This window comes from Triticum dicoccoides, chromosome 5B (genome assembly GCF_002162155.2).
Source record: "Triticum dicoccoides isolate Atlit2015 ecotype Zavitan chromosome 5B, WEW_v2.0, whole genome shotgun sequence".
Taxonomy (NCBI): Eukaryota; Viridiplantae; Streptophyta; class Magnoliopsida; order Poales; family Poaceae; genus Triticum; species Triticum dicoccoides.
The window spans coordinates 183567231-183580430 of NC_041389.1; the positions used below are offsets into that span (position 1 = coordinate 183567231).

Below are 13200 nucleotides of genomic sequence, written 5' to 3' on the forward strand. Positions count from 1 at the left end.
CTACACTATTAAGAAGACAACATGTTACATATCAGCCTCACGAAATGAATCAACGAGATTTAATCTGGCTAGTGGCTACAGCCTGATCTTTTCGCAGTTTCCTACCTCAACATTTACTTTGTACTACTTTAGTGCCCGTACGTGGCCATGGAATAATAAACTGAGATGAAGTTACATTAGTTAACGTATCATTGTAATTCATGACGTGTGCGTTGTATGTGGCTTATGACCGTTGCAACAATATCACCTTACACTTGCTTCCACTCGACAATCACCTCATGCCACTTGTGTCTCTTTCCTTGCAGAACGCAACACGATGCATGTGAAAATTCATGTGTATAGAAATAATTTAGATAGTGTTCCAAAAACATGGAAATTCCACTTCACCACAAGAGAAATATATACATAATTGTCCGGTGTAACTTCATACTATCAATAGAAATGGAGTATCAAGCATGTCAAATGCTGAATAACAAAATTGGGCATAACACATCCAACACGGGTGATGGAGTGCCTTGACTTAAATCAAGGAAACACCATAAGAACTGATTCTATATTCATGTTTGTCATCCGTATATAATCTGACATAACATTCTGATTGTATTAAGTAAAGTGATTTTCACCATGAGAACAGAACAAGCACTGATTCTTTCTTACCATGAAATTCAGCCACCAAATCTATCCAGTGGCTCTATACCTCCCTTTCTTTCTCCCACTTTGATCCTAAAAGTTGTCCCAGCTCTGCGTCAACATGAGCAACAGCTCATTCCACTGTCTGTTTTGCTTTGCTATCTAGCAGCAAAAAGTATACCCAAATCAAAAATAGAGATAACCACATGGACAGAACTATTTTTTTTTCTTGCTGACCAAACAAGTTTTCGTATCAAACTGTATAGTTAAGTGGAAGCCCATTAACCTATTGCTACATGTAAACTTATCATTTTAACCTCGGGTGTTTATTTTGCTGGGTTCATTCTTGCTCACTATCTACGTTACATGGTACGGGGATACGGGAAAACGGCATTTTCTGAAAATAGGCTTACGGGGATACGGCGAGTATATGTATGAATGCATAAAAAAATCAGCACCAAAACACAATTTTTTAGAGGATGAGAAAATTGATGCTTATGAAGTAACCTGATCTTGTTTCATTGAGGGTTATCTGAAGAAGTTGCTGCCTTATCATGTCCCGACTCCACTCCTTGTATGCAGTCCTTGTATTCCTTGCAATTACAAACACAACACATCAGCATGACTCAGACATTGAACGTCCAGAAAAGGTTTACTCATTGTTAATCAACAAAATAACTTACCCAAACCTCCAAGAAATATGGCGCCCTTATTTGAATTGTTGAAGCGTTGATACATAGATAAAAGCAATGAAGCACACACCATTTAAAAGAGATTAAGCACACAACAAAGTAGTCCAGTAGTTCACACACCAGCACATGACAATTGTTCAATAGTGCATTACAGATTAAATAAAAAGAACATGAGAATGGAAATAGAAATATGAAGTAAATGTGTTGTTGAAGGCGAGGCGTCAAGCTTATTCGTCTCCCACCAAATCCTCAGCTCGTTCAGGAGTCATCCTATTTCTCTTCAAGCTACGGATATTAGAATATGTGCTCCAGTTCCTCTCACAGCAAGAAGATGATGATGGCTGCCCGAGTAGCATCAAGGCTAAATCTTTCAACTCTGGGGTGTGAACTCCATAAGTACCCCACCACTGCTTTGGATCGAAGTGAGCCCTATCCTCTATTGCTTCCGGATCTTCAAATGCATTCATACAAAGAGAGCAATCAGCAAATTGTTGCTTTACTCTCCTCATGTCATCTTGATTTGTAAAGAACTTCTTAAAGAATTTGTTCCTGTTTTCAGTGATTTCAGCATCGTTATGAGGGCTTACATGACCAGGGACTTCCTCAATCCAGCTTGAAGTGTAGTACTTTGGGTTCACAGAGTGTGCCATACAATGGAGAGGGGTGTAACTCTTGGTCCAGCGAACTATCAAAATATCATGAACAACATCATGAAATGGTGATTCTTCCCAATGCTCCTTTCTTTCCTCCCGATAGATGGCGACTTTCACCTTCTCTATCATGGTGTCGCACATCTCATAGATCAGATGGAGAGTAGACTTATCTGTGTCGGCTACCCTTATCATTGAGTAAATGGGCTCAGTGAAGGCAATAATAAACTTGATTTTACCCCATCACACCTCATCAAGAATCAGTTGCTTCACATATGCTGCTTTCTCTAAATCATCCTCTTTGTAATTATTCCACTCATCGGAAAGAACCATTTTCTCAAGTGATGGCTTGACTAACATTAACCTCTTCAGCATGATATGGAGACTTGCAAATCTTGTCTCTGCAATTGCTAAAAATTTGAGTTTGCTGAAATGGTTGAACATATGGAGTCCAGAAAATGTTCTTGTAATGCGCTTCAATTCTCAAACCAGCATATTTGCAATTTCCTGCATTGTCAGTGACAACTTGGACCACATTCTTCGATCCAACCTCTTCAATTACTTCCTTCAACCTATCGAAGATAAACTCCTTGGTTTTCATCTACATCAAATAAAGGCTAAAAAAATTCAGCAACAACAACAATGAGACTTGCACAAGCACAACACAAAAAACCAAGACAGAATGTAAAACAACCTCTCCTTCAGTATTGAGTGCTTTTAGGAACATTGGACCACCCTCTGTCATAGCTATGAAATTTAATATAGGCCTCCTTTGAGGATCAGACCACCCATCAGTTGTTATACTCACTCCTTTGAAGGGCCAAGTGGACTTAATAGGCTCAAGCATCTTGTCAACATGTAACCTCTCCTTTTGCAGAAGTGTGGTCCTCAATGCATCATATGATGGAGGCACATATCCACCCAATTTTGTGTTTGCAATATAACTGTAGGAGGCACGATATTCTGGGTTTCTTGCCAAATTGAAGGGAAGAGCTGCAAAATAAAAGTGCCCAACAATAATACAAAATTAACATCCTTGAAAAGTGAACAATAGTAGTACAGTACGACAGTACAACACAGTTATAAGGTTAATATGCAAACCTCCTGTATAGAACATTCTTGCAATATGAGAATCAGCAATGTGTCTCTCTTCAGCAGTAAAACTATCAACAATGTTGGTTTGCTTTCCCTTTCTTCTCTTTGTTGATGGCAAACTCGGATTTTCATAAGGAGGAAGTTTGATTAATTGATTCTTTGGTGCGGTATTGGTTGCAGCTTAATTAGCTTCACGGTCTTCCTTGCGAAGTTGCTCGAGGACCGAGGACAGGATGAGCAATCTTGTTGCATATCTTAACACCAGAACCTGAAGTCTTCAAAAGATGTGCTCTCACTCTTGAATAACTCCCTGGGAAATCTCCATCACAATAGTGACATTTAAATCTTGCATTTCCTCCACGACCAGACTCACCACCAACATTATATCTTGTAACATGAATCCATAGGGGATATTTAGGATTGGTATATTGGTTCTCCTCAGAATCATCAACGCTGTTACTACCAGACCCAGTCCCAGAACGAGCAACAGAGGATTGAGCTACTGAGGATTGATTGTTCGACCTACACGCCATTCCCTAACATTGGAAAAATAGATAAATAGATGCACTTCGTTCTCCCCTAAATACTAATCCATAGCATGCTTAAAAACAGAGAGCTTGAAGCAATAGATTGAAGGTTAGTAGCTTACTTGCGTACAGATTCAGGATGAGGAAGACTTGCTGACTTGGAGTTGGAGAACCGAGAACGGAGGCAGGCGGCGAGCTGCGAGGTGCTGCCGGCAGCGGCAGCGGCGGAAGGGAGTATGGAGATGCGGCTCCAGCCCTCACGATTTGGCAGCTGCAGGTGACAGCACGCTGGACTCGAGCGATTAGGTTTATTTACCCATCGCGAGTAGGCTTTTGTTGGGCTGGAGATCGAGTGGTAACAGGCTTAAACGTATCCTGGGTGTATCCCCCTGTGTCCCAGCCGTATCCCTATTTTTTCTCTTTATTTTAATTCACAAAAACATGATACGTTGAGATACGGGTATCCCACGCGTATCTGGGCGTATCCCCGTCCTAGTGCAGTATCCTGCGCTGATACGGCAGTTAGGTGACGTATCCCTGCAACGTAGCTCACTATAGTAGTGATTCTTCAAAACAAACATATACATCCACATGAGAGCTATACACTATAGCCCTGCGTGTGCACACACATATTTATTTTCTTCTCACTTTCCACCCAGCTAACCATGTATGTCCTAATCTTAGTTTTCCGGATCGCGGGTCAGTGCTGTGTTGTACGAACCAGGGTTGTCGACCCAAATCAAAGGTTGGGATCTACTCTGGGGTCAACATGGATCGATGGCCGGGACGCGATCTCGGACGCCACTGGGTGACCCCGGTGGGGGGAGACGCAGAGAGTGCGAACTGAGGGAAATGTTGAGAAATAAAGAACATCGTCGGACTCGTACCTCCGCAAACCCCCCATCATCGGTCTTCCATCGTTGCTGCAGTTCTTCATCACCATGTCCGCCGCTGGAGGATACAGAGATGTGTAACGAATTGATGAGGCGAAGGAGCAAAGGAACTTGCCATGGAAAGGCAACGGATTGGTAGCCTGGGCAGCGGTGTGCAACAGCCAAAAGGCAAAATGAAAACGAAGGAAGTGGCGGCGGTGAAGAGGAGACTGACAACTATGGTCCTAACACACATGGTAGCAATAAGAAAGGATATTCATTAATTCATATTATGAAGGTCAGAAATAGACATGCATCGGTGTCCTTCAACAACTTTAGTCATGTTTCCATTAGTACAGGAAATAAAAACATCACGTAAGACAGAAACAAGATAGTCCAGGGCTGCCATTTGGTTTGAGTGTCAGGGAGCTCTTTATTTGATGTAGCTAATCTTTTTTCACCATCATAGTTTCACCTGTAGGCTGTAGCAATATATATCCGAGTGTTCTTCTATAGATGTAAGTACAGTGCGTTGCTACGGAAGAAAGAAAAATCAAATTGCAGTGACAAACAACGTGGTAGAAATCTCCAATATGGAGAGGTCAAGCATACATCGTATGTGAAATCCTTGCTTTTTCTCACGGGTTAAGAAAATATTGCCACATGCAACCAGCCTTATTTTCCTCTGATTCAAAGAGTCAAACTCTTTGGGACCATTGTGCACTTTGGTTCACTTCATGATGATTGAAGTGATGTTGCTCATGATGGCGCTCGCCGCAACGCCGTGCATCCACTTGGACCCGCCGCCTTTCGAGGACTTCTCCGTGGCCGACCTGAAGGCCACGGCAGCGGTCAATGGGTCCCCTGCAGGCTGGCGGTGGTGTTGGTGTACGGTGAATTCTTCTCCTTCGCCATGGCCGTTGCATCCAGCACCAGAAGATGGATCAGCGCCGCCAACAGATGGGTTCCGAAAGGGCATCAGGCCATGATGGTCATCGTGGGCATCTCACTGGTGATAGAGATTGCGACCAGAGGGGCGAAAGGGCAAATGCGATGGTGGGATACCTAAAACCTACGGTCGCAGGGTCAGCAATAACTTTTCCCGGGAGAGAGACGCGATCTGTAGCGAGGGTTGGGAGGAGACGAGGTGTGTGTGTGTGTGTGTGTCGTCTATGCATGGATTACGGCAGTTTCCTTTTCCCCTAGTAGTGCGTGCGTGCGATGGTTTTACGGGTTTTCTTGCTTGTATTGTGCTAATATGCACGTGTGGGCTGAAATTTTTACTGTACGGGGAGCGCGGGAGGGGAGGTTGAACCATTACGACGGCATACTCCCCTTTACTAGTAAAAGATAATGGACCAATAAAAAAATATAAATTCTAATACCATACCACCCACAAAGCAAAACCAGGAGTGTTTCTTGTCAACAATGAGAGCATACATCATCTTCAAAACATAAGCATAACAGAGTTATCCTAGATGGTGATTTTCTCTTAGGCTAGACTACCTGAATATATCATCATTGGATGCATTGCTGTTAACACTTTATATTTCATGGAACAAAGAAAATTCGCTCTCATGGTACTATGTCTATCTGCTCTCTAAGGTGGAGCACATGGGATGAAGCTGAGCAGTCCTGAATCGACCTTCCCTACTCAATATGGAGATAAATACAATATACATGTGGTATGATCTTTTAAAACAGTATAATCTTAATCAGTTTCATTCTTTGTTTTCTATTTTATTCAAAATGTACTGTGTTGTTATCAGGGAGTTTCTGAGAAAGGTCCTTCGCACCCTCCTGAATCTTCGTGGGGCACATTTGAGAAGAACCGTTTCCAGTACCGCTAAGACCCCAGCTGCTACATTCCGGGGAGAAAGAATCACCTCTAGGTGTTAATTATCATATAACATGGTTTAGAATATCTTATCTACCTACTTGTTTGTGTTAAGACTCCAGACTTCTTTATGCTTCGAATAATTATACTTTCTATGTTAGTTGATAATATTTGTCCTGACAGTATCCTGTTACTATTTACATATTGGCTCCAGATTTATGCATGTTACTAGGATATCCAGGTTTCCTTGTTAGATGGATCTATGACTAGCAATTATTTTAACGTGGCTTCGACTTTGGAAAATCAGAGTGACTTAGTCGTGTCACATATAGAGCAAGTGTTCTGAATTTAATGTGAAGCAGTGGGGGTCTAACTGCTAAACTTTGAATGCATGTTTTTACAGAAAAAAACTTCCATCACGCGGTTACACAATGAATTAATGAGCTTGATGTGAGATGATACAGATAGTGCATGTAGTACATGTGTGTAAAGTTCACTCTTGGTGATAACCAAGTGTAGGTTTCTCTCATGTCAAACTATGTTGGTGATGTTAGTCACTTAATGCAAAGGTGGTTTTAATGTTTATAATTAGCAAATTATTCAGGCGTTTGCTGCAGATTTTCTGTAAAAATGGAAGTCTGAAGTAGTGATTATATGTTTGGCTAGATTCATGTCAACTGCTGCATATTTGAATGTGTAGTGGATCCAATGCTGTTATCAGCAGATAGGGATCAGTAAGTGATATTTGTTGTAAGAGAACAAACATTACCTCCTTAAATCTCTATAAACCATAATAGTGTGGACAAGTCTATATGTTATCTAGGACAATGATTGCGTTTCTTATGGGTAGTAAGTTATGCTGTTAAACTCCACGGTTGTTCAACAGCATAAGCTGTCTCATCTGAATTGGTTTACATCATCAGTTTTTTAGTTTGTATTTGTCTTGATGCTTATTTTGATCGTTATGAGGAATTCAAACGTCCAGACCTGAGGAATTCAAACTTCCAGACCTTGTGCGAGCTCGATTAGAAAATTCTTGCTCTGGCCCTTTGTGTAAGTTCTAGTTAAGCTTTTACAGTATTAGGCTGGTTACTTTCTAGCATATTTGGATTGTCTGTCTGGTGCATGAAGCCTTAGGTGGCTCTGTTCTCTTGCAAAATATTAGAGAAGAATGAGTCTGTTCACAGACTTATCAGTTATCAGTTGTTAGATATTAGAAGTCAGCATCGGCAATTCTTGCACATGAAGAGGTTGATCTAGGAGCTCTTTTAAGCAAGTTGTGACTACCATTAGTCCTGACTAATATTGGATCTGCATTGATGATGGTGTAACATGGCCTCTCTTGCTCCGTGAAATTAGACCAGTAGCGTGTGCATCAACATGCCACTTCTCCCATTTTTTTCCTGGATTGATGCTGTATGAGTAAGGCTGGGACATGATTCCTATTGTTTGCCAATTACCCACATGGTTAGCTCTCTATGTGGCTGATGTGTTAGCTGTTAAGTTGGTCATGTTCTGTATTACCCACTGGTATCTCCAGCTTCCAGACATCAATCAGCAGTTCAGTTTAGTACAATTGGACTGATCTAGTAACATCTAATGGATCATGGATGTAATTCAGAGTACTGTGCCTGAACTTTATGAGCTCTTAGATTTGAAAGATTTTGCTCAGATGGAGAACATGAAAGGACCGCCGTGTTTTTTCTGACTAGTGACCACACTACAGTGTTTTTTTGACTAAGGAAAACACTTGTTTAGAAGATAAAGATTACCTTCTGATACCAATTGGGAGAAGCAGTTGTAGATGCATCGGCCTGGCAACCTCCTGAAAGCTTGTGCGGCATATGGTCTGAACCATATTTGATGTAGGCCACGGCCCTTGATCTCCCTGGAATAACAATGGTTACACAACTCCCAAGAGAACCAAAGATTTGAAGAAGCACACTGTCTGTGATATGAGTACCTACCAGATTTTAACATGGAGGATTCTCCTTGGAGTGAAAGCCCCGGTGATTGGCTCTGATACAAGAGGCTGTCCATAACAGTGTTCTTGCATGTGGAACCTCGATGCATTCTTCACTTCAATGCTCAAAAGCAGTGTTGGTTTTGAATGGGGTGTTGACTTAAGAGTTGTGTCTGAGCTCCTTGTACAGTAAATGTTGCTCAGATCGTGATAAGGGGAAAGCACTCCGAGTTTTGTGTGAAAGCAGCAGACAGAAGTTTGTCGTGTTCTTCCATGTGATGCTTGAAACACAGTGCAGATTTGAGTAGGTGATAAGCTGGTAATCTGATTAGGTCTATTTAGCCCCAAGTATACAGTGGAATTTTGGGTGCTCAGACACAGAGTTTGTGAGCATGATCTCACACGCATCCTTTGCTACAGTAAAATCCGAAAAAAATATTAAACAATTTAAAAAACATTGATGTATTTTTTCACATGCTTACAAACTTTCGCGATGGAATGCCATTCGTGGAGGTCTTGGAAATAAAAACAAAATCGATGCTCCAAAAAGACTGTTTCTGAAAGCATTTTGGAGCATCAATTTTGTTTTTTTTGCCCAGAACCCTCCATGATTGTCATTCCATCACAAAAATTTGCACGCATGTGAATAGGCATCAATGTTTGTTGTAAAAATCTTTTTTTTATTTTTTTTTCCGGATTTTACTGTAACAAAGGGTGCATGTGAGCTTGTGCTCACAAGAGCACTTTTTAGCGTGTCCGCTATGGAGATCAATCTGGGGTGGGTCAACTTGTTTACTGAAGTTGGCTGGAGAGTATGGTGCGTGAACCGAATGAGCTCTTAGTGCTGGAAACCTTTCTCAGTTTGTGAGAAGGGAAAGCATTCCTTTGACTCTTCGTGACATCAGATGGATGGTAGTTTGATCTTTTGATGCCATAGAACGCTTAAAGCAGATTGCAGACTTGACTCTTGAACAGAAGTTGGTTGGGAAGTTTAGGCACTTGGACTATATGGATTTATAAGGATTTACCCTTTTACCCGTTTTAAGTCCATCAGCCCATATCGAGTCTTGATAAGCTGGACTCTTGTGTTCTGTGGGAGATGATTGCTTTGCTAGCTTGTGGAGATCATTCTTGGATGGGTCAAACAGCGGAGATCATTCTGAAGCTTTCCAAATGACCGAAGCAATCTGGTGATGGCTTACCAAACATGAGGCAAGTAGTTTCTTCATCCACGGCAGAAGTTACGCCGAGTCTCTGTATATATTATTTTAAATTAAACATTCATTCTTGACAGTGCACCTTCATTAACCTAGTAGTATGTTAATTTTCTATCTTTATATTTGGATATTCAATAAGCCTTGGGGAACCCAATTAGTTTTACTATAGAATCTTGTTAATATTGCTATGTGTTGGAGAAGGCTGGTTAGTAATATAATGAGTCTAGTGTTCTAAAAGTCAGCCAAGTTCTGTGTGAGGTAGGCACAGTCGTGTATGGACATGTATTGAGGTGTTGTAGAGGCCTCATTGGAGCTCAGAGGTAAGGGCCACGACACATCTGTGGCTGGAGGAAGACAAGGTCACGGGAAGAGTTTGAGCTCAATAGTGGTGTGGAAGATGGTCTGATGGGCGGTATAGGCTCATTGGGATGTTTTCACCACCTGAGTGTCCTGGTTGAGTTGAACCATTTAAAGAGGAAGCAACCCTAGCAAAGCAAGAAGGCCTTGAGGGTGAGCCTCCTTGTCGCTGTTGAGTTTGATGCCCTCAACTTCCCCTTCCCTTTCCTTGTCTCCGTCCCAGGCCCTCCTTGCTCTTTGTCTCCTCTCCATCCCCCTTGCCTAGGTGGTGCGTAGGGCGGACTAGGCAATCTCTTTTACTGTGAATCACACATCTAAATGTGTGTCATCATTGTATATTAGAATCTAGAAGAAGCATGCTGGTAAGGCGCAAAGTACAACAACCAAAGCAAAAACGAAGGCTAAAACTGAAGCTAGAAAGATAAGCCTACTCTAATCTACAAAAAAAAGAAGAGGGAGGAGACAGACCCTCCCTCTTACACACCCCCTACATCAGGAGGCATAATATGAAGCGGGAGACTGCGAAGCGCCTTTGCACTGTCATCTTCCACAGCTCAACCTCTGACAAAATCGGCTCGACCACTGCCTGACGGTCTGGCCTTGCATCTAGCGCCTAGCAATTTTATGAACACTGCTTGAGCATTATTTAATTTCTGGTGGACAGTCCTGGATATGGTGATTAATTGCCACAGTAACCTTATCTGAATGTGGCTTTAACATGTTATGGACTTGGGACATATTATTAGCATTTTGGCAGGTGCGAACTAATAGTAGTTTCTTAAATATTGTTACAAGGCATGCTTGCTTGGATAACTGAAGTCACAATCTGATCTGAATTGTATTCAAGACGTCTTCTGCCATTCTACAGTCCAGCAGGATCTGATAAGACCATGCATGATCAAGGATTCTAGCCCCCCCTCCTGGACTATACACACACATGCATCTTGATCTTGAGGTTCTTGGACTTCTTAGAAGTTGGCACTTCTTTGGTGGATGAGATGTGGCTGGATCTCTCTGAGAGAAACCGAGAACAATTTAACTGTACAGACCATATGTTGCAAACCATGGGGTTTTATTGAGCAACAAGTGTTACTGGCTTACTGCTTCAGGAGTGCAGTAGGAAACAACTAAAGGTTCATGGTTTATTTCTGTTCAGTGTCACCCCATTAGTTTTAGAGACACACTGTTATCGTTTGTTTCCATGTCAGATGCGGGGAGATTAGTTGATGAGCTACAGAAGGAAAAAAAAATCCCATATCTCTAGGCAAATGTTATTTAGCTTTGTGTTTTGATAATTTCGCCTTATATTTTACTTTCATGAAGCATAAGAAGGAATGCAGACATATCTTGAGAATGGTATTAACTTTTCCTGTAATACCACCCACAGTTGTACTTGTGGGGCACATGTACGATTTGCAAGAGGGTACAGATTGTAGGCTATGATCTTCAACAACTTTATCTGTTATGAGTCAGGGTTTGGCATTGTAGATTATAACCATTGGTGACGGGAGGTTGGCACCGTGACAGGAACAGTAAATGGGGAGCGGTAGAGAAAATACTCATTGCTTGCTTTTGAAACCCACGGCACCTCATATAGCCCTCCTTACAAACTGATTCTAGCTTGAGATTGCCATGGAGTGTACTGTTTTTCTCCTATTCATGTTCTTGTGTTTCTGTTCACTGTTTTGTGCATTTTGTGTTATTTATTAATTATTATATTTACTATTATGTACAACTCTTCAGACGATATTGTGTTTGGGACCAAATGTCTAACACTGCTGTTGTTTACCTTACAGGTTGAATCCTCAGTTGGTCCTTTCCTGTGATGACAGAAGACGTATTTGTTCATGTGAAGGAGCCGTCACTGCCAGAAAACAGTAATAAATATGGTAATGGAGATAACTGTTGCCTTTCTGATGCTGAAGGTTCTATGCCAGTTAACTGATACATCTAGAAATGCGCTCTTCTAAAACATAATATTTTCTAGACATCCCTGAAAAGAGATCAAGATGGATTATCATACCAGTTGGAGATATGGGAAATGGTTAAATCAGTCAAGAGTGCCCTAGCAACACTTGGAAGGTCTTGAATGTGGGCGTGTGGGTGATTGGGTTCATTTGCAGGCATTAAGTTTTGTTGTGGTTTTGGGGGAAGAGTGAACTTGTGCCATAGAAGTTTCTGGTTGTCTGGAAGCCCCTGTTCTGTGTCACTGTCGTGGTAATTTCCTTTCTCCATAGGGAAGTTGAAAAGAGATTCTGCTACAAATTGTATAGCAGTGAAGCCCCTGTTGGTGGATTGAACTGCGCCTGGCCATCATGCTTCCAGTTGCTGCATTTGGATGTAGTCACCAGTTTGTCCAGCAGTGAAGCGCAAGTCAGCATAGCTGTCTGATGCTTAGATGTCAGGAATAAAATAAGTTGCTCCCTACATGCGCTGGAGGCAATGAAAACATGATTTCAGAATCCTCCAAGGACTCACGTTATGCTGTTTTGATGATCATGATGTTGGTAAGGTGGCAACCTACACAAACAAAGTCACTGACAAGCCCATCTGAATGTTGGACTCAATGATAAGGCAGTGCAACAAGTCAGGACCCTACGCACAGAGTAGTGAACTTCATATGTTTGAAATTACGAGCATGATTTTGCCGCTCAAGAGTTTTGCTGAAAATGAAGATCCTGCAAGTCACCTGTTGTGCACATTGGGAGCATATTTCTTGGATGCCCAGGAAGGTTGTTTGACAAGCGGAGGAAGCATGTAATTGATCTTTTTGGCAGCTTTTCTCCACCACCTATCTATGCATGGTGAGAGAAGTTATGGTATCATGGCTGAATTACAGCTTAGAATGTTGTCTGTATGAATAGAAGCCCTGGTCTTGGAACTCCTGGTGAAAAAACGGATGCCCTTGTGCTCCATGCCGTACCTCGTTCAAACATTATGCTTCCGATGTTTGGCTTTGGGAGGCATACCACTATCAGGTCAGGTCTGTATATTCACTGCCCTGGACTGAATCCATCCTGAACATCCTCAAGTCTACTCAACAATTGCGGCACAACTTTTGCTATATTAGACTACCCATATGTTAGCAAGAAGTTACCCCCCACTATGGGTAGTCTTAGGGCATCTCCAGCCGTTGAGCCCCCTCCAGGAGGGATTTTTTTCGCCCCTTGGGGGGCTACCGGCGATAATTTTTAGGCTGGGGGTCGAATGACATCCAGTCGTTGCCCCCCCCCCCACCGCCCAAGCCTGCTCTGCTCGTCTCGCCACCGATCGGCTCTGCTCGCCACCGCCCCTCTCTGCAGCCCCGGCGCCGCTCTCCCTCCCTCCCAAGCCCACGCCATGCACGCCACGACGCGCGGG

General features: G+C 42.3%; 1 protein-coding gene across 4 annotated transcripts in view; it reads left to right on the forward strand.

Moving 5' to 3' along the window:
* LOC119308021 (protein FLX-like 3) overlaps positions 1 to 12876 on the forward strand; it is a 16393-nt gene extending 3517 nt beyond the window's left edge. The window contains exons 4-7 of one of the 4 annotated variants that reach the window (XR_005149730.1): positions 6072 to 6151; positions 6236 to 6358; positions 11637 to 11729; positions 11828 to 12876. Coding sequence is in view for 3 of the 4 variants with exons in the window: in XM_037584136.1 (XP_037440033.1) it covers positions 6072 to 6151; positions 6236 to 6316 (161 nt within the window). In the remaining variant the exon portion in view is untranslated. Of the gene's footprint in view, positions 1 to 6071; positions 6152 to 6235; positions 6538 to 11636 lie in introns of those variants that run through there. The other 3 variants (XM_037584136.1, XM_037584135.1, XM_037584137.1) reach the window with 3 other exon arrangements.
* The last annotated feature ends 324 nt before the right edge of the window (positions 12877 to 13200 follow it).